The 20,774-nt window shown below is 44.0% G+C and overlaps 1 protein-coding gene across 4 annotated transcripts in view; it reads right to left on the reverse strand.

Annotated features, from left to right (window-relative positions):
* The window catches only part of ENTPD1 (ectonucleoside triphosphate diphosphohydrolase 1), a 35,519-nt gene extending 15,869 nt beyond the window's left edge, over positions 1-19,650 (reverse strand). The window contains exon 1 of one of the 4 annotated variants that reach the window (XM_071748607.1): positions 19,495-19,650. Coding sequence is in view for 2 of the 4 variants with exons in the window: in XM_071748604.1 (XP_071604705.1) it covers positions 5,896-5,923 (28 nt within the window). In the remaining 2 variants the exon portion in view is untranslated. Of the gene's footprint in view, positions 1-5,895; positions 5,984-19,266; positions 19,407-19,494 lie in introns of those variants that run through there. The other 3 variants (XM_071748606.1, XM_071748605.1, XM_071748604.1) reach the window with 3 other exon arrangements.
* Positions 19,651-20,774: the final 1,124 nt, after the last annotated feature.

Consider the following 20,774-nt stretch of genomic DNA (forward strand, 5'->3'; position numbering starts at 1 on the left):
GAGTCTAAGGCTGTCTTAAGGACTGAAATTAGAATTATCAAGCAGAAAAGGAGGGATACTGTGCATAGACCAAACACATGCTCAGTTCAGATAACCTCACTGTGACCTTTCACCTCTAATACATCCAAATACTGTTTTAAGCTCTGACTTAGCACAACAGCTAAAGCTGATGTTTGCTCTTTCCTTTGGATGATCAAGCAGAGCTGTACTGCAAAGCTATCGCTCCTCCACCGCACAAGTGCCACGCTGGCAGAAACAGTTCTTATTGTCACCTTTACAGTCTCAGCACATATCCCTATGGTCAGAAGCATTCATATTTTCAGCTAACTTACTTATTGCCAGTCTATTCCCTCTTTATTCCACCCCATCTCAAAACTTCTGCAACTCTCAATCCTCCTGGAATTTATTCTCTCAGACAGCTTATCCTTTCTGGATTTTTGTCTGTCCAGCTTTTTCTACCCTTCTGAGCAGTCCAGCAGCCCTTCTCTGCATAGAGAATAATCTGTGAATTATATGGGAAGCGGGATGGACTCCCGGAGCCCTCTCACGCCTGGTATGATTCCCTCCCCTCTGCCCAGGTCCTCTGATACAGGCTGGGGAGGGAGAAACCAGTGAGGCAAACCCCTCCACTGGAAAACCACAAGGGAAAAACCTGCCCTGGGCCTCAGGCAGGGACAGACCCTCAAGGAAAAGTTAGGGAGGGAGCCCTGGGTGTCTTAGGAATCCTGGACATCAGCTGACAGCCACTTCTCCTGTTGATCACTCACACCCACATTGCTCCTGCAATCTGTTGGGAGTCTCCAATAACTGGTTTCCTGGGCACACACCCAGTCTTCGAGGAGAGCTGCTGGATGCTCACACAATTACGTAGCCCAGCAAATGGGAACATCATCAATAGAGCTCCTGAACCTGCACATATCAGAGATACACAGCACAGCGCTGAGAAACCACTGCATTATGACACATCCCAAAAGAACAGAGGCATACTTGAAGACTGTAGGAACTGGGAGCAGTGTGGACTGAAATGTGTCAGATGCCACTGTATTTTTAAAGCAAGGAGCAACAAGTTGCCTGTCTGCCTGCCAGCTGAAAGAGCAAGAGAGCGCACAGCTGAAGGGTGTCTGCATCCCTCAGCAGTCTTCATGCATGCAGCACCTGTGACTGGCCCTGTGGCACAGGGTTGGCACCTTGAGCAGAAGGAGCATCTGTCAAAACAGGTGTTTGCAGATGAACATCCATAACAGCAGAGAGCCCAGTAGAGAGGGTCTCTGATAATGCAGTCTGTGCACATTTATTAACCATAAGAATTCATGTCTATGAAGTTTTGCCATCAGCGAAGGCAAGGAAAGGGTATGGGAGCAATCAATGCTGTTGTTCTTCAAGTTGGATAGGGGACACACACTAATCCTCCTCCTGAGGGAAGATAAACTTCATGAATATGGGAATCTTATCAGACTGAATTGCCCACTTGGTGAGATTTCTCAGCTTGCATCAGGTTTTGAGGCACACTACCTAAAAGGTACTCCTGCCTTCAGGCTCATGGCAACGAAACATCTGAATCTACACAGAAGATCCACACTGATTCAAATATCAGGCCTTTTCTGAAATCTTCCCTGTCCCCATCTGACTTCTTACTCATTCTGCATCTGTCTTCTTCATTCAAACATACTCCTATTCAAGTTACCTAGGAACATTTTGCTGCAAGGTAATGCAAACTATCTGTTTTAGGCCAAGGTATTTGAAAAGTCTTTTCTTAGGCTGATGAGAGCCTAAAGTTTGTCTTAGAACAGACATACAGGGGCATATACAGTAGGTGAATTGCTCTGGTTTTGGAGGTTTTATTTAAAAATATCAGGACAAGACACTGACCATGTTGAAATTAGAATTCAAGCTCCAGATCAGAATTTTACATGAGTTTTTACAGCTGTTACATGTAAGTGCTCTACAAGTTGTAATTATTCTTAAGGCAAACATTATGACCTAAATACTGATGTGATCTCTGGCCCTCCTTGTGTTGCTATACTACTTATTGTGTATAATACACATTTATTGGATTATGCTTTTTGAGTTAAATACTTCTAAGTGCTGAGGTACAAACACTGGAATGTCATTGAAATTGATAATCCAAATAATGTAATATGATATTTTTAATGCCTTCTTTCAAAGACATTTGATGATTTGAAAACACTTTAGCCTGTATATCTCAAACCACAGCAGACTCCCAGGGGCCATACAGCTGGGCAGAGGGCTTGAACTAATCTGTGCCATGTAAACACAGGTGTTTGTGTGTGTGCGTAGGACACTGAGAGATGGAGTAAAGAGTGCACCTATAGCTGTGATAATACCAAGTTGGGAGCAAAAGCACACTGTCACATAGGACAGGAATTCAAAATAAATTCAATAAATAGGGAGAGCCTGGGGAAAACATCAAACTCACTTGAGTAAGGACAAGATCAGATATGACATTTAGAAAACAACCATCTTTGAAAGACAGTGTGGTGAGGAATCAGTTAAGCAGCACTTCCAGTGAAAACATTTCTGCAGCTATAGTAATCCTTCCCTCCATCTAACACTGGTAAAGCCTCCTATGAAGTTCTATTACTAATTTTGGACACTGCCTTTCAGGAAAGATATAGACCGCTTGGAGAAATTCCAGAGTAGAACAAGGAAAAAAAAATGTCTAAAAACTTGACAAAGGAGAAAAGTTTGAAAGAACTGAATTGTTTAGAAAGAGAAAAACAAGGGAGACACATTAGCTATCTTCAGACAAATGAAATCTCTGCGAGTGTTGCTGTAGCTGAGCCTCTCTCAGGACATAGCTGGTTCCTGGACTTCCTCCCAGCTATGTTTCCTCAGTTCAGAAGGGAGGGAGCTGGCAACAATTACGAGGGTGATGCCCTGTTACGCCATTCTGTTAATAAAGACCAGTGCAACATGTGTGCTCTCCTCATGTGACATGGATACATTTAAATAAATATGTTCCCCCACCAAAGCTCTGGGTTGCATTCAAACATAATTCACCCATGGCGACCACCCTGCTACATGCTGGTTCAGACCCACAACGTTGCTGAGGGGTGGAACATCTACTGCTCTTGGAGTTTTGGCTGGGATATGACCCTGGGGAATTGCACAAGAGATATTGGAAAAACCCTGTTTTCCTGGAAAAAAAATAAAAGTACATGGCAGTCCTGGAGAGCTGGAGGGTGTTAAGGGGTGCAAAAGCTGAGGAGGAGCAGCAAGATATGCACACAAAGAAACAAGCAGCACACAGGCCCCTGCTCTCCCTTCCACAGCCAGCAGCAGCACAGAGAGGCTTTGTGCTCATGGCCCTGCTCTCATGGAGCCCGGGTTTACTGCCGGTGGGGTGATGCCCACAGGGTTCCGGGCAGGAGCCCCTGCAACCTGAGCTGCCCCACCAACAAAGCCCTCATTTACCCTGTGCACAAGGCGGATTCCTCTGTCAGAGACCTTCCTGCGATGCCCCCGAGTACTGTCTGTGCTGCTCAGCCTCTGTGCCTGCCCTGCAAGGCAATCACACTGCCTTCTGACCCTGCACCGTAGCCTCTCTCCCTGTTAGTTCCCAACAGAGCTTTCCTCATGCCTGTTCATTAAATAGGTTCTCTAAGAGAAGATACTCTTCTGGCTTACATCCCAGCAATCAGACTAATATACCTGATAATTCTTAAATGCAACCAACAAGTGGCAGGATACGACTGACACAATTACTTTTAGACAGTCACTTTTCACATTTATATCTTTACTATACTCTAAGCTGTACCGTTTGTACACATTTCTTTCAGATTCACACAAAAGCTTTTAAATCAGAAGAAACAACTGTTATCAGTTATAGCAGTCTCCTACTAGGCAATGTCTGGTATTGTTATGCTATTAGCCCATCAAAGCAATATTTTAACTGAAGATTTATTGCCATTACCAACAAAACTTGAAGTTTCAACAGAAAATATCCAATGAGTTCAAGACAGCTCCCCTCTCCCTCCCCAGTTTATCATGTTAGTTATTGCTTGAATATACTTGGCTATCACATGATGTGAAGACATTTGTTTTTCTTTCAGGGAAAAAAGAAGCATCAAGCACTAATGTCTTTTCAATTTTGTTATTACTGATACTTGCAATATACTGACTTGATATGGGCCAATGGTGCTTCCGTGCTTTCTTTTGTGCTCAGTATCCTTAGATTCTTCTTTGCTCATCTTAAATCTTTGGCCACAGTTTTTTTCCTTACACTTCTTTTGACTATTTTCTACACTTCCCAACTTTAAATTTGCATCAAATGCAGTTTTCCTACCCGCCCTTTTATACCCTCCTCCCATGCATCCTTTAGAGGCATTAGTATATTTAAAATTATCATAACTTTCAACGGTTGGATTAAGGCTTTTATGGAATAGATTAAGAAGTGAACAGGCTGCTTCTGTTTAGCAGTTTCTATTTGGTTATTTTAAATACTGTATTGATTAATCTCAAGTATTTTTAAATTTGTGAAATATTTTTTTTAAGAGCTAATAGATGTTATTTATTGATAGAGAATAATTGTGCATTAATTGTGTAAAAATTTTTAACTTTCATAGTAGTGTTTCTTTCTCTGTTGAGGCTGGGGTCAATATAAATTTCCCTTATGCTTGACATAATAGAATGCAAATTATGATGTGGTCAGCCTTGGTTTTGAGGAATTAACCTGTTATTCACTAAAAACCACTGTCATATCAGCTTTCCTGATACACGGTCATGCCCTTCTCTGTCTGCAGCATCCTGGCTGGTAACAGGCAGTAACCTTCACTAGTTTTGGTCATTTGTTCCCAGTTCAGCCCCAGGCAGTGACTGTGTACAACTATTTAATTATTGTTGGCGCTGTTAAAGACTGCGGGGCCACTGCTTTAATAGGAAGATTGGTGATGTGTGAGTCACATCACCAACCCAGTACATCCCACCCTTTCCTGGGACCCACCAGCTACGCACACCAGGGGGATGCAGAAGAAATAGCTTCCAGAACAACTGTTCCCCTCCTTCAATACTCACATCAGGTCAGCAAGTTGAGAAACTTCCTGGAAAACACATAGTCCAGAGCACTGTAAATACTGCTACCCCCAACTGGAGGTTCTGGCAGGGGAAGGACCCACAGTGAACGCACATCCAAACCTCTCACCACACACAGCGTGCTCTGCACCAGGCACTTACAGTGGTGGTAAAATGCCCTTCCCATAGCCACCAGTTTGCCTGTATGTCCTCTTCACTGACCACCTCTCCTGCCTCCAAGGGGCTGAGGCTGCCAAGCCCCTCCCCATGTCTCAAGGACTTTTTTCTCTGAATGACAAATTCCTGGGACTGCCTTGTGTGTGAGCAACACTACCGCTTTCAGGAGCTCACTTCCCCAGCTTCCAAAAAACAACGTGGCTGCTTAAAGTGCTGCATGTGAGCAAACACAGCAGCTGCCCATGCTTCCCGAGTATTTCTGCACAGCTCCTGAAGTTTCACTTCCCACTCAGAACTGAAAACCATTGGAGACTGACCACAGAAGCAGAAACACTGTTCCAGGCTGGTGCAGCAGCAGCACAGACACAAGCAAAGGCCCTGGCAGATGGAGCTCCATATGTGGAGAGACAGATGATGCCTATTCCCCACCAGCCACATGTGAGCCTACACCTGGATTTTGCAAGTTTGATTTCCGGCACACAGTTTGCTCTTCTAGAGGAAGCCCACAAGATACTCACGAGTTTTTCCTCCCCTAACATGCATGGTACCCATTTGCAGCAGAGAAAAATGTAGGTACCTAATTCCAGCAGATGAAGTGAAAGGCCCTGCTGCCTCCTTTCAATAAGCCAAGGTTAAGACTGCATGGATAACAAAGATAGTTAACCCCGTCCAGATCAGCCCCTGTACCTCCAGCTGTCAGCACTGATATCTCCATTCCTCATTGCAGAGCACTGGACAGGGAACAGCTGGGATGGTTTCCATCTCCTGTTGAGAAGAGGATCCACTGTCTAGGCTTTGTGGAAAAATATGCTGATTTCTCAGAGGTCAGCTTTAATAACTAGGATTCCCACAAACCACGAGGAGAATTCAGCTCATGATATCTGGCATGAATATCACGCTGCTATGTTCCTCATGCTGCTATAATTTCCATTTCAAATAACAGGAAACAGATTACCCTCTGGTATTTTGGGGGACAACCAATGGGAAAGAACATGGGAGCAAAGCCTCTTGTAGGGCACAAGCCTTGACAGTTTCTGAGTGTAAGAAAATGAATACTTCTCGAATGTTACAAAAGTAATAAGTTAAATATGAATCTAAATTTTCATGGTCAGAAGAGCACCTTGCAAGGGCTGGAGCTGCATGCAGACATGGAACAAAACAGTCAGGGATTTTTACTGGATGAATGGGCTGGCACAGGATGTTATTAATCTCTAGAGTTCAAATTACTTATTACCAGGACGTGCAGTGAATTCCAAGGGCAACAAGGCTCAGGAAAAGGAACCCATTTATAATCAAACCATAGTTTGGCCTTCAATTCTTATGTTTTCATTATTGCCCCTGCTCCCCCATCTCAAAGTCCTTTCCTCAAATACTGCAAAATACAAACATGAAATATTTTGCATGATGCTGCACAGGCACAGAGTGGAAACAAAAGCAAGAGATAGTCAAAGTCACTCATCCTTCTGGGATCTGAGCTGATTTGTCTGTGCTTTACACCCAAGGTGTTGCATTAAACGATCATCACCTCTGGGTAACCAAGCAATCCTGGGGCATCTGTAGAGACTGCACCTCTGACTGGGCCCAGCATATGGACATCACATTTTCACTTACTCTCCTCCAGGGGAATAAGAACACAAATCACTCTTTGTTCCCAGCAAGGATGTGCAAGCAGGAGAGTTCCAAGCTCTTCTGTAACACTTGCTTCCAGCTTTCTGCTCCATGCTCTAGCCTCTGTGTCTAAAGATGCTTACAGACACAGAGAAATCAACACTCTCAAAAGTCAAAATAACCAGAGATTACTTCAGTTGGAGAAGTGACAAGTTTGTGACACAGATACTCCAGCAAAGAGAACAGATTTATAGCATGGAAAAAGAGCCCCTGGCTGGCTCTGTTAAGATGAGCACCACCCCTCAAGCAGCAGGAATGGACAGCAAGCCTGCAAAAAGCAGATACAGGCGTGCTGCTTCCTTGCCACAGCTGAATTTCCAAGCCTCTCTGAGCACCATCCTCCCTTTGGTTATGTGAGATCAATCCAGAGCTCAATCCAGAGTCCACCTTCCAGCCACAGGATCCTCAGCCCTGCTTCTGTGGTTGCAGGAAGTTCTTAAAAGCACAGGCTTCTTCCCTCATGTCTCCTGCTGGAGAGGAGTATTTAAATTTAAAAGGGTATTTATTGACAGCTCTGGGACAAAGGAGCAAGAAAGAAAACAAATCCATTTATAAATCAGCTAAGGACAGAACTTGTGACTCTAATGGTTGCCTTTGTATCTCTTTAAATGCAGCCTGGAGCTGCCCTGTTATCACTTCTTGTGATGCTGAATCAGCAGAACAACCTCACTTGTGAAATAAATAGTCTGATAAGGGTCTGAGGCTAACTTGCCATGCCTAACTTACGCTGTCCAGATTTTTCTTGGCTTTTGCTAGGATTTAGGAAGCCTGATAATGGTCAGCTTTTTCACCACTAAATATCAAACAGTGAGTCACATTAGTATCTACCTCTGCAATCCAGGACATATGTTTTCCTCTGGGACAAGGTAGGAACAGGATAAAAAGAAAACCCATGTGAGAGCCATCTCAAACAATACCAGTCAGTGGTAGCTGAGTCAGTGCTTGGATAGGACCATACCAACCCTGAATACTTTGCCAGACTTTTTCCTTTGATAACAATTCTCATGGGGAGGAAGGAGAACAAAAACAACAAAACACGGTTCTGTTTAACAGTTAGCCATAGCAGAGAAAATCTGAGCTAAAGTTTCCAACAATTTTCAGCACAAAATCCTAAAACAGACATGCAAGGTAACATTCTTTAATTTAAAACTGGCTGGGACAGAAGTTCTATCAAGTGGATTGAAAGCCATATAAGATCACAAGGCAACGTATCAAAGTGACAAGACACGTCAGAACACCAGAATTAAAATTCTCAGTATAGCACTGATATGGATGGAGGAGCAAAGGCCTTGAGTAGAAGTGCCAAACTGCACTGTAATTCACTGGGAGGAACTGCACATCCAAGGAGGACAGATAAATAATGTCCAGGGTATCTATGGAAACCACCATTCCTACACAGTAAACAATACAACTTGGAAAAAGACAAGCATGAGAAAAACAACTCAAACTTCAGATACCCATAAAGCAAATAATGTTAATTGAGGGCAGGATTTGATCTCTAGGAGATGAGGGATCACTTAAAAAGATGTGAAGTATGGAAATAAGGTGTTGCAGGCTGAAGGAGAAATACGAGCTGCATGGTAACTTCCAAAGACAAATCTGTAGGGCTCTCTACTTAGAGCAGATGTGGGAGCTTTCAAATCCATTTATAACTTAGCTGGGGTTCCACAAAACTCTTGTTCACTTGACTCTCAGCCATGGGTCTCCTCCTGGGCCTTGACTTGCTCACCCTTTACACACGGGAAGTCAACTTACTGTGGGTGGGAATGGTGAGGCTGAAAGACTGGTGAGTAATTTCAGCTTTACACTTGCCAGCACTGAAAGCATCTGACAACTTTCATTGCCCTCCTGTTTTGTCTGATATTTTTGCCCAATAATGTTCAGCCCACAGAGCCTCTCATCACTCAGTTTGAATCTGATTGTGTTTTTGTACCACTGATCATGACAAAACAAAAAGATCTTAAACTCTGTTGAGCTTACCTGTTATAAACAAAGGTTTCACAATTTTTTCTCATTTAAGAAAGAAGTAGTTTTTAACATAGCTGTGGTACAGGAAATTAACATAGCAACAGTGCAAAACCTTGTGGAACAGTAAGACAATACAGGTCTCAAAAAACCCCATTTCAGTTATACTAGTTTTCTCACCCATGCTCACTCTCCTTGTACTCACAGGCACTCAGCTCACCCAGATGCTTTGTAAGGATCCTGTGTGAGGTGCGACCAAAGGTTCCAGATGCCAAATTCTCGCCACCCATTTTGGGCTCCCTCTTGGGTTCCTCTTCAGTGGCAAGCCACATGTTTTTGTGCAGGTCTTGCCATCTTTAGGAGCCAGCAGTTACTACAGTGTGATTTCTTTGCCTCAAAATCTCACCTCATTCCCTGAGAGCCCTAGGACAGATGGCTGTTCGGTGCCATTTTATCCTCATCATTTTTGGTGCCTTCACTCCCACAATCTGCCTGCTGGGAGACGATGAGGAGCCCTTGCAGATGGGATGTGCTGTGACCTTGCTGACATCCTTTTATTATTGGAGAACAATTTTTTTCCCCCGAAGAGTCATCTGTACAGGGGCTTTATCATCACCCATGCCTTCTGTTGACGAGCCATCCATGTGAGGCTAATCACAGTGCAGGCTGCTGGGCTTGTCAAAACACTACGTTTGACAGCATCTACTAAGTTTTGCTGCAGTTGGTCACATCCTTGGTTATCAATACAGACCATCCTTTTAACCCTTGCTCTGTTGCTTCTTCTAGTAATCTCTCAGACACACACTCTTCTGTTGTTTCCTTCAGCCCAGCTGCAGTCTTTCTGCTTCGTCAGCTGCATGCCTGCCTTATGCACAGAGTGTTGAGACCTTTGTTTCACTGTCTGTCATTGTAGCTGTGAAATGGACTCCTTGGCTTTGTTAGATTGCATGGGATGATAACAAAAGCAAAGGAAACACATTTTAGGGCTGGTCTGCTTGGATGGAGCCAGGTCTCCTGCACTGAGCTCACAGCATATCATGCATAAGCCAGCACCAGCAGTAGCCTGTTGGAAATTAGAGGACGCTGAAACGCAGAGAGGAACAATGCAGCCTGTCCCTGGGTGTCACTACCAGAGTCTCTACAAGGGATTTTAAACAGTTTACTCCCAAGGTCTCACTGACAACCTTAGAACTGGAGCTGTTCTCAGCCTGTCATGTGCTGAGCTGCTCTCTGTGACAATACAGGGCAAGACGATTGTCAGTGGTGTGGGGCAGACCTGGCGGTATTCCTATACCCAGGCTCACAGCGTGGCTGGTGCTAACCCCAGGTTCCTCCATAAAGGTTCTGGTGAGACAAAATAGCTGCAGTTATCCCACAACAGAGTGACAAGACTCACAAGGAGGCTTTTGTGTGCACATATTTCCTCATGCTCACATCACAGCCTTATGAGCCCACCTTTTTCTCAGCACAGACACCAAGCAAGGCCAGGACTGTCTCAGCTCCTTCCTGCTATTCTCAGGCTCCCCTGAACTTTTCAGCTTTCACAGCTGACTCCAGCTTTCAGCTGTGCTGTCTGCCTAGAGCATAAGGGGTTACCTGACAGGTAAAGCAGGCGACAACCACTGCACTTTTCTGTCTGTTAAACCTCAGCCTCTCCCTAATAACGAATGGTAACATTTTTTGTCACAGTGTTTTCCACCTCTATACTGCCAAGCAGTTTACAGAGGTCAGTGCCACTAGTGCCATTTCCCCAGATGATGGAAGAGCACAAGAGGGAAGGAGCACAAAATCCCAGACTGATGCTCTGGCCCCTGGACCACCTCATCCACTTATCTGGGAAGCTATCATGAACCAGGGCTTGCAGCATGTTCCCTTCTGCAAGAGCTGCAGAGTTCCCAGGGTTCTGGGGAAGGAACAGTTTGCAACACCTACTATTGAGTGCATCTGCTTTCATTTTCATATATTCTCTCATGTTCTTCCAGACTAGTAGCAACATGGAGGTAATTGGTCTAGTAAAGTACACACACAACTCATAATACAAGATCAGTGTATTTCTGATACCAATTTTAAAATGTGAGGAGGAAAAAAAAAAAGGGAAAATATCACTTAGTTTAGAAGGAAAATGCTGAAAAGGAGAAACTCAGGCAACAGAGCCCTGTAGCAGGAAAGAAGGCAAGGAAAGAAGACACTCCCGATATTTCCTTCCCTCAGTCTGACTTCAGGGGCAGACAGGAGAGACCAGAAGAGGTAAGAGAACTATTTACTACTTTACAGAGGCGTTAGAGACTACCAACAGTGGTCCTGCTGCATTAAATATAAACTCTGTGAAATGCTATAAAATGTGAAGACTAACCACTACACCACAACAGAAGTTTCTGAGATACGGTTTGCAATATATTACAATGTAAATTTATGGTTGTGGTCTCCTGAGAAATAAATGGGTAGAAGAGACTCTCCCAAGATCCCTATTTACAGAAGGGCATCTATTCCCAGCAAGGCTTATGGGATCCAGTTAGCATTCTCACAGACAGCAAGTGGCCACAACACTAGATGGTCCTTAAATTGGTAAAGAATTACTAGTCTCTGGAGCTGAGATACATTTTGTAACCTAAAAAGGAACAGTAAAATTACTGTCTTTAACAAGAAGTTCATAGAATAGAGTGAGGCTGTGTTGTAAAACACTATTTTTAAGACAAAGTATGAAGGATTAGCTTCAGAGTTGGCTTAACTCCTGTTCACTCTCCCACAAAAAGGGACTACCCTACCTCTGCCTTTTGCCGTAGTTCTACCTTGCACTTGCACAAGTGCAGATTCCTTTTTATATGTGTATAAATACATATAATAAATCCTTTTTATATTATATGTATATAACTATATTTTTTCACCAGGCTACTCTTCAGGTGGATTGAGTTGTCTTGTAAGGCTGACACAGTCACAAGCATACTGTGGGAAAGGAGTGGTATTCTGATTGTCCTTTTCATCAGGCAGGGTAGATACACCTCAATCCAATGTCATGTCTTAAAACATCTTGCTAAACTAATCTTTAAACTTAGACCCTCTGAATTTCAAAATGAGGTCTTATTTCTGGCTAATGACATAATAAATCCTAAACACTGCTGGGACTTCATTTTCTTCTTTTCTTTATGGTTTTCATGGGGTTTTTTTGTTACAACAGTTTTTCTAAGTCTTGTTTACAAGAACCTGGCCACTAGCTTTACCAGAATAAATTTCTTTTCAGCTTCAGATGGTTTGGTGTTTACTGCAGTCTCAGACAAAGCTTACAAACAGCTTTCTATACTACTTCTATACTTTCTATACTATTTCAGGAAGGCAAGACTAAATATATAGAAGCTGCAGAACGACTTGTTAGGCACATCTAACTCTAGGCAAAATTGCAGATTTCCAGTGTTTCCCACAAAGCAGCTGGAGCCAGGAGCTAAGAGCTGATCTTGGCCAAGAGCAGATATTCTCTCTGGCAAGAACTGACCCCTGCCATTGTCTCAAAAAGCAGGTGGGAGAGAGGCAGTTTTCAGTAGGGGAACAAATCTTACTGTGTTACCAGTCCCTACCACCAAGCTCATGCTCCACATAGGAGCTCCCATCTTTCATCCTGTTACATGCCTACTCCTTGGGCTTTGCCATGCACCATGGATGTTTCTATCTCATCAGCTGTGTTGCAGGGTTTCCATACTCCCTCCACACCTCACTTTTGGAGGAATCTTACCCTTCTTGCTACATCCTAGGGAGCAAGGTTCAAAGGCTGCTGCATCACCTGCCCCTACCTGCAAAGTCACCATTAGTGAATGTTAGGAACCACAGCAACTGCACCAGCAGTTCCTGCAGATCCACTGTCTCAGGAGCCCTCCAAGTTCAGTGTGAAAGTTCTGTGAACTTTCTGAGGGGTTGAAGTGGTTTCTACATGCCAAGCTGCTGATTCGCCTTCTTCAGACCTCACACAGGGCTCAAAGACCAGTTATAGTTTGAGCTGTGGCTGAGAGATTGCAGATAGTTAATGAAAAAACAGGCCAATTCTCATCCCTTTGTGGAAAAAGGCCTGTTTTATTTTAATTTTCTTCCCCAGGAATGATCTAGCATTCACCATCCCATATGATCTGGGTAAAGATTGTCAAAAGGATCAGAAGTGAAGGGAAGATTACAAATGGAACTAAGCCTTTAACTTTTGCTTAAGCAAAATAAAAATGCTTGCTCAAAAGTGCAAGTCTCAGCTTGTAAACCATCCAGTCACCCTTTAAGAGTTACTTTTTGGTCAAAAGAGATGTAGTGTACAGCTGGATAAAGGTCATAAGGGAGCATGGGACAGCCAGGGTCATACTGATGGGCGTGTCTCCCCATACCAGAAGCTTAATCATTCCCTTTCAAGTATGTAAACATTACATAAGGAATTTGAAAATCAATGTGAAGGGACACAGTGAAGCACCTCTGCAGATTCTCATGGAAAGCTCTTCCCAAGCTGGAAGGGACCAGTAAGATCCCAAAATTGTCCAGACAAGACCTGTAATAGGCAGCTTGGTCATTGCTGGCAGTGGCTTAGCACTGACAGAGTACTGACTGCAGCCTTGGACACTAACAGCCCATGCGGCACAAGGGATAGAGGGATGAACAGCCCAAAGTACAGGCTGGGAAACTGATCTTTCCAGTCACATTTGGGGGCAGCATATCCATGCAAGGACATGAGCAGGTGAATTTGTTCAGCGTGCACTTAGCAGACTCTATTCCCTTCCATCTGGTCTTTCACACTTTTTCCCTTAACTCGCTTCTTAATTTGTACTACTAGTGCAGCACTGTTTCAGAGAACAGGGCTGGTTTGGTGTCTCACCTTGTCTTACAGTGAAGCCCCCTCCAATAACATTAATCCAAGTGACTTTTGCCCTTGACTCCTGTTCTCTTGCTTGTGCTGGTGTTGGCTTTCAAGGCAGACAAGCTGACAGTTATTGCAGGAGAATAGAATGAAGCTAGGGACAAGGACAGTGTCATGTCTCCTTCAGCAGCACAGATTTACATGAAATTATGTTGTCTGTAGAAGTGTACCTTTATGCTCTGCTGCTCCCCATGCAAGCAAACTGACAGCAGCTCTGCTGCTAGGAAACACTGATGGGAGAGCCTGTGATAAAACTTCAGCTCTGCTCAGGGATGTATCTACTGAGCTCAGGGATGAAGCCAGTTCTCACCTCTAGCTCACAAAACCATAGAAAATACAATTTAAGGAATGGTTCTAACTCAGCTTTCAGAAAACCAGCAGGAGAGCTTCTATGCTGAAGATGAACTGAAATTTTACAATTTAAGTTTGATCAGTCTCAAGCAATACTAATCCCTTATGGGTCAGGCCCCTAAAGTCCTCTCAGTATCAACCCCTTCACCTTAAAGTTCAGCCTAAAATGCTTCTGTCCTTAACCATATCCTAGTTACCTTTAACAGATCATTTCCAAGCTGAGAACCTGGTTCCTATCTCAAGAGACTTCAAACCAGCTCTAGCTCCATGGAACATTGTCATTGACAATGAAAAGGTACAAAATACTGAGCCAGGGGTTATTGATCCCAAGGCTGGGTTTGCTAGTTGTTCCCAACCCCACAGATGCGGAAGGTGCAAAGATGTCTTATGGAAAGAAGGAATGTGACCAGGCTTGATATTTTTGCACTCACTCAGCCAGTTATACAACTTATCAATTATTACAGCTTTTGTAACCCTTTCCAGGTGTCCAGTCTCTTGAATTTATTTTTTCTCCTCAAGAAATTCCTTAAGGATTTTCTACATATTTCTGGTATTTACAATTCAAGAGGCAAACACAGGTTGCACTTGTCACAATAAGGATTGCTAGAGGACAACTTTCTCTCAAAGAAAAAGAAATTTGTTCTATAAAGCAAATAAACTATGTTTATGTTATGGCTGTCACATACCCACACCTCAGAATATTTTTTCCAGAAAACATTATCTGAAAATCTTTCTAGTCTATTCAGAATCTGAATGTCCATTTTTCCTCCCAAACTTGCATTAACTGTGCTTTTACAAGCTTGGCTTGAAGCCTATTATTTGCTCTTTATGTTTCCAACCACTCTTGGCTTCCTTAGACTTTTTCCTCTGACTTAATTGGTATTTGTACTGGTCCTCCGAGCACTGACAAACTCCATCTGTAAATCAGCAATGATTTTATAATTTTTAGATCATTATTGAAAAACGTCTAATGCCATCAGGCCTCTCTTGCAGAATACCTCTGAAAACACAGCTGTTTAATGATGATTTCCTTTGAGAACTGTTTTTGAGGTATGTTCTTATCCAGGTCTTAATTCCTTAGTTCTTTCTTTGCTGGAGAGTAATAGGGACACTTTTGTAAGATGAGAACACCATTGGAAATACATCTACTGCTGTGGAGAATTTTAAACATGGGAGATATTAATTTACCATTTTCAACCACATTTGTCATCTCTAAAAGTAAAGCAAGAGCAAATAATTAGCTGGAAAACAGATCAGATTAACAACCAGTTGCCTTTCCAGTCCGACACTCATTATCCACTCTGTGTCTACAAAATACCAATAAGAAAAATGAGTTCTCCCAGTTCCCCTTTTGTGAGGTGGTCCATAACTATCAGGAAAGTCAGGTCCTTTAAGTTAGAGCTCAGATTTATTCAATATTCACTCATTTTTTAAGAATTTTTTTTTGCCTAGAATTTCAATAAGCCTCCAGCTCATTTGAAGAGATAAACGAAAAAGATGCTAGTAGTGAATATTTGTTAGGTAATATAGCTTGTCTTTTCTAAATGAGAATCACAGTATGCTTGTTTGACATCTATTTTCTTAAGTCAGCTGACTTACTTTGTAAACAAAAAAAACCTTCAAGAAACCAAGGACAAACAAGCAGGCCTATCAGTAATTGAAATACTCCCCCTGATCCTCCCTATCATTCTCTATCTGAGTTCTGGAAACAAAAGCAACATATTCCTTGACATTGTTCCTGCAGCCTCTTGCAGGTAGAGCTATCTGTCTTCTAGGAATCAAATTAATATGCTTGCTTGAGAGAACCACATGAACTCACAGGTTTGCTTCCATCTGAGATAAGTAATTTCCTTTGCAATGCACTCATTCCAGTTACCATTTTGACAGTGCTATCCATTTCTACAACATTATTCTGAAACGTACTTTGAGAAATCTTATGTCTTTATAAAAATAAAAGAATATTAGCAAACTGGCTACTAAAACTTGATTATTTAGGAGATCTATCCTGTAATTTAAATAGAACTAAATTGGCAATAGCTCTCTAGGCTACCCACCGTCGTATTACTGGTATATTGTGTCAACAGTAATGTCCTTTCCGTTGCCTGGGGGAACCCTGGTGTTCTACTCTAGTTTGCTGAATATTAACATAATTGAGCATGGATCTTCTCTGTAGGTGTTTGGCACATTAAATTCAAATTGTTTTAAGATTTTGTTTTCCAAAAAAATGTTAATCTAAAAACCAGGCTACTCAGTCATAATACTTCCCTGCAATAGCCCTTCTTGAGAATTTATTCCCCCCTCCCCTATAATTTGGAAAATAATTTAACCAACACTTCTGTTGGCTTCTTTTCTACATCACCATTAAAATCTTACCCTCTCCACCTCTGTACAGATTTTGAATTTGCTAGATATGCATTTAGTTCATGAGACATGCAGAATATCTCCTTTGAATTGTACTTGGTCCTGCTAACTTGATTTAGAGAAAGTAAAGAAGTCAGGGAGAAAATCTAATCTTCCACAATTTACAGCCTGTGTTTTCTATCAGATGTTCTCTGTTTCCCCTTTCTCCACATCCTTTCCATTTACTTGTGCTAACTTCTATTTGCTGCTTTTACTGTCTGAATTCATTAGCCTGTCACCCTCACTCTTGATTTTGGGGTGCTGTATTCCTTAAATTCACCTTTTCTGTTCACGTTCCTTTCCTTATTTTTCTCCATCAGGGAACAATCACTGGTCCATAGAGAACAGCTATCAACAACAGTAACTAATTCACCACTCTCCAAACCAGTTACTACCTCTTGTTCAGTTTACTACCTCCTATGGAAAAATCTATATATTTTAGAATGTTTACTGCTCTTTATTGTGGTCTGCATGAGATCAGCATCATGCTTTCCTCAGACTGAAGCTCTCCACATACATTTCCAGTAACATATTTTTCAGACTGTATTATGCTTTCTGCCCAAGAAGGTAGTCATACTGATCACTGACATAATCTGTTGCTCTATAGCAGAATTTCTTCCTTGACTGTGTTATCATACTGATCCAAATTTGAAGGCAGATCTGAGAGCGTAAGTACTTAAAATAGAGGTTTCCTAGAACTGGCGAGTAGCATTTCAAACCCATTTGTTACAGTCCCTGTGGCCAAGACTCCCAGGAAACAGGACTCTCACCAAAACACTCCCTTAATAGTTCCTTTCTGAGGAAAGAACGTGCCCTTGGTGTGCATTCATGCCTCATTTCAGGGTGGAGACTTTCCTGCTAGCTGATAGATTCTGCCTGTCCTGAACTCCTCAGTGTTGAACCTATTGATTGCTGCCAGAGGCGTTTTCAAAAACACTGCCTCGTGTTTTCTTTTCCCACACAAACAAAATGTGGTTTCTTGCTATTCATCGCAGTTTTCATTAGGCACTTGCAAGACAATTTGCAGGTCAGCCCATCAAAGTACCATCAGCGATTAGCCTGAGCACTGTCAGTTTTCTTCAGTTTCCTTCTCTCTCTTTAAAATCTTGCTTTCTAAAAGAAAGTTTGTTTGGTCCTCTTTGCTAAAACACTTCTCATCATCTAAGTTTCTTCCCTGTGATTCCTCACCTCACTGGGAAAGGCATCTCCTTTCGTGCATTACATTTCATTTTTGGAATGAAACTTTTCAAAGCTATTCTTATCTCCCTGCTCAGCAGAAGCAAGCTATTTCAAAATTTCCAACTTCATGCATGACTGTATAAACTAATGACTAAACTATATTCTCCTGCTGTCAGTCTGTGCTTTAGATTTTTATGTACGTCAGACTGAGAAAATGTTTTTTCTACTCAAATGCCATTTATTACATTCTACAAAGTAAAAAACTTGGAGAGGTCTAGTTTCCCACTTTATTTATCCCAAGAAAAAAAAAAAATCATCTTTGCCTCCCTGTTGTTGTAAGATTGATAAATTAGAGATTTCCACATGGTACTGAACAAGAAGCTACCAAAATTGTGGAGACTGTTCTCCCTAAGCTTCTCACCCAATTGCCCCTGTCTTTTCCCAGTTTCCTGGTTCTTGCCTATTTGTTTGAGTTCCTGCTTTGTATTTAAAAGCTCCACAAGGCCTAGCACTGTCAGCAGCATAGAAATGACAGGATTGCAGAAGTTGCTGTAAACAGAGGGTAAGACACCGAGATAGACAAAAGCTGATACTAAACTAGGAAATGTTGTGTGTGACAGCGTTGTGTGAGTAGCGCTGCTACGTGCACCGTGCCAGCTGATGATACAAGGCAAACCCTGGTACAAGACGAATGTCGTAGAAAAATTACTGTACAACAAGCATCTCCAGGTAACGCCGAGTCTCTCCCCCGATCCCTGCCACCGCAGCTGAGGAGAGCAGGCTTGCCAGGGTGCCAAACGAGGAATCCACCTCTTCCTTGCGCTCTCCTGAAACGGCTTTGGCCCCAAGTCCGCCCACCGAGAGCCCCTCGCACCCAGCACAGCAATTCTTCCAACGCTTCAGCCTCAGAGCAAGCACTTTCCACCGCAATTTCCTAATAGCCAAGACTTCCAACGACTTTTTGCCTTTTTTTTTTTTTTTTTTTTTTTTTTTTTTTTTTTTTTTTCCCCCTTCCTAGGAGCGCGGTTCTCGGCGAGTGGGGGGCTTGGCCCCGGCCTCCGCGGGCTGCAGCCGGGGGGTCACACCGCCGGCTCCTTTCATGCGTGGAGCGGGAGGGAGGGAGGGAGTGAGGGTGGGAGGAAGGAAGGGAATCCCTCGCACTGACGCCGCCAAACTTCTGCCACACGCCGCCGCGGAGCCTCCGCTCTCCCCCTCTCGTCCGGCTGCCCGCGGCCTCCCCCGAGCATCCCCTCCCGGCCACCCCAGTCACAAGTTGAACATCGTCCCTTCAGAAACGGCCAGTAGTCCAAAGGCTTGGATCTGATGCCATCCGGAGGGACACTGCGGCAAAGCGGCACCCACCCAGGCCAGCCCCTCTGCCGCGGAGCCTTCGCCCACCGCCGGCAGCACCCGGCGGGCGCAGAGGAGGGGGACAGGCCGCCCGCGGATGCCGCAGCCGCAGCTCCCTTCCGACTGAAGGAGCTCCTCAGGAGCAAGGACAGCGTCTCCCGAGCGCCGGCTGACGCCAGCCCGTGGGCGCCCCCCGAGCCCTGCCTCCCCCCCGCCCCGGGGGTCGGGACCGCTTTTGGATGCCAGCGGTTCGCTTCTCTCCTTACCCTTTGGCTCGTCCATCAGTGCCGGTGCTCGCTCCCTCCTCCTTCTCTCTCCCCCCCACCCCCTTCCTCTCTCAGCCTCTGCCGGCTCTGAGCTGCCTCACTGAGAGGTGCTCATGAAAATGGGCGCTTTAGTGGTCCATGGCTGTGGGAGGGGTTAGTTTAACTCTACATGACTCAATCCATCTAACTTACAGGCTGACCCCCTGCTTTCCTTACAGCACGAATTACCTTAGAGCTGCCGCGTTACCAGCGCCCGGGGGTCCTCCGACGGGCCGGGCAGAGCTGGCTGTGGGTAGCCGAGGGAACGGCCACCGCTGCGGCTGGGGCCGCGGACTGAACCACGGTTGGATCGCTGGCTCCGAGGGGGTGGAGATGTCATTGTGGCTGCAAAGAGATGGTATTTATTTCTTTTAAGGGTGCGTAAGATGGGGCATATAACCCTTCACACTACTGAAGTAACACAAAGATAAGAACCACCCTGAGAAGAGATGACCTTCCTTTCCAGATATGAGGGCCAGCTCACGGAAAAAACACAAAACCCCAAAACCAAACAAACAAAAAACAAAAACCCCAAAAAACAATGGAGGGAGAGAAATTTGCAGCAACTGATGATAAAGTCACCTCCTGCACGCTCCTGCCGTATAGAATGAACTCACACCTCTAGCTGCACCTCCTGCAGAACTTTAGGAAGGTGCACATTTTTGACAACTTGGCAGGAAGGCCTTGATGGAACACCACCATCAAACCCACTTCCCTCCTTTTATCCCTGCTGAGCTCCTGCACACCTCTCAGTCTGACTTCTCAGAAACGAGAAACACAAGACAGTGCTGGAGGAGACTCAACTTTTCTTTATAGTCTCTGACATTCAGGGCATTTTCAGGCACCACATGTCTCTCCATCCTACAGATCTACCAGCCTCCAAAAGCAGTTTCCTCCCTGTGTTTTTCACTTCCCTCTCAGAGTGGCAGCCACCAACTTATCAGCCACTGTGGCTCTTCCCCCTCCCCACCAGCCTTCCTTGCTGGTCACCCAGAGGGTGAAGACACTGCAGCACAGGTTACCATCACCTGTAGCCAGCAGCCATGCCCTGCCTGTGCAGCCATGCCCTGCCAGTGATGCCTGATCTGTTCTCAGAAGCATCGCTTTTACCATCTCACCCTCCTGCTCCCAGAGGCTTCTCTTTGTGGTCAGAAAAGTGCACATGCTGCCCTGCACCTGGACAACATCTAGTTCCGTGCCCACCACCAGCTTTCAGAGATCTTGCCATGAGGAGAGGCAGGAAAAGCAGAGTTCCGATGCTGAGGAACTACATTTGCACATGGAGCTGCAAATCTCTTCCATTACTGCAGCCCCATCTCAAACAAAGACCAGTTCTTTATCCTTCACAAACATTGACCTAGCCTGTATTACTGCAATCTGACAAGACAAACACTGCTGTTTATAATCTTCCTGGGAACAGGAAAATAGGGATCTACAAAATAAAACAATCTGAATAATTAAGGTTTTAG

The sequence above is a fragment of the Heliangelus exortis genome, chromosome 7 (genome assembly GCF_036169615.1).
Source record: "Heliangelus exortis chromosome 7, bHelExo1.hap1, whole genome shotgun sequence".
NCBI lineage: Eukaryota > Metazoa > Chordata > Aves > Apodiformes > Trochilidae > Heliangelus > Heliangelus exortis.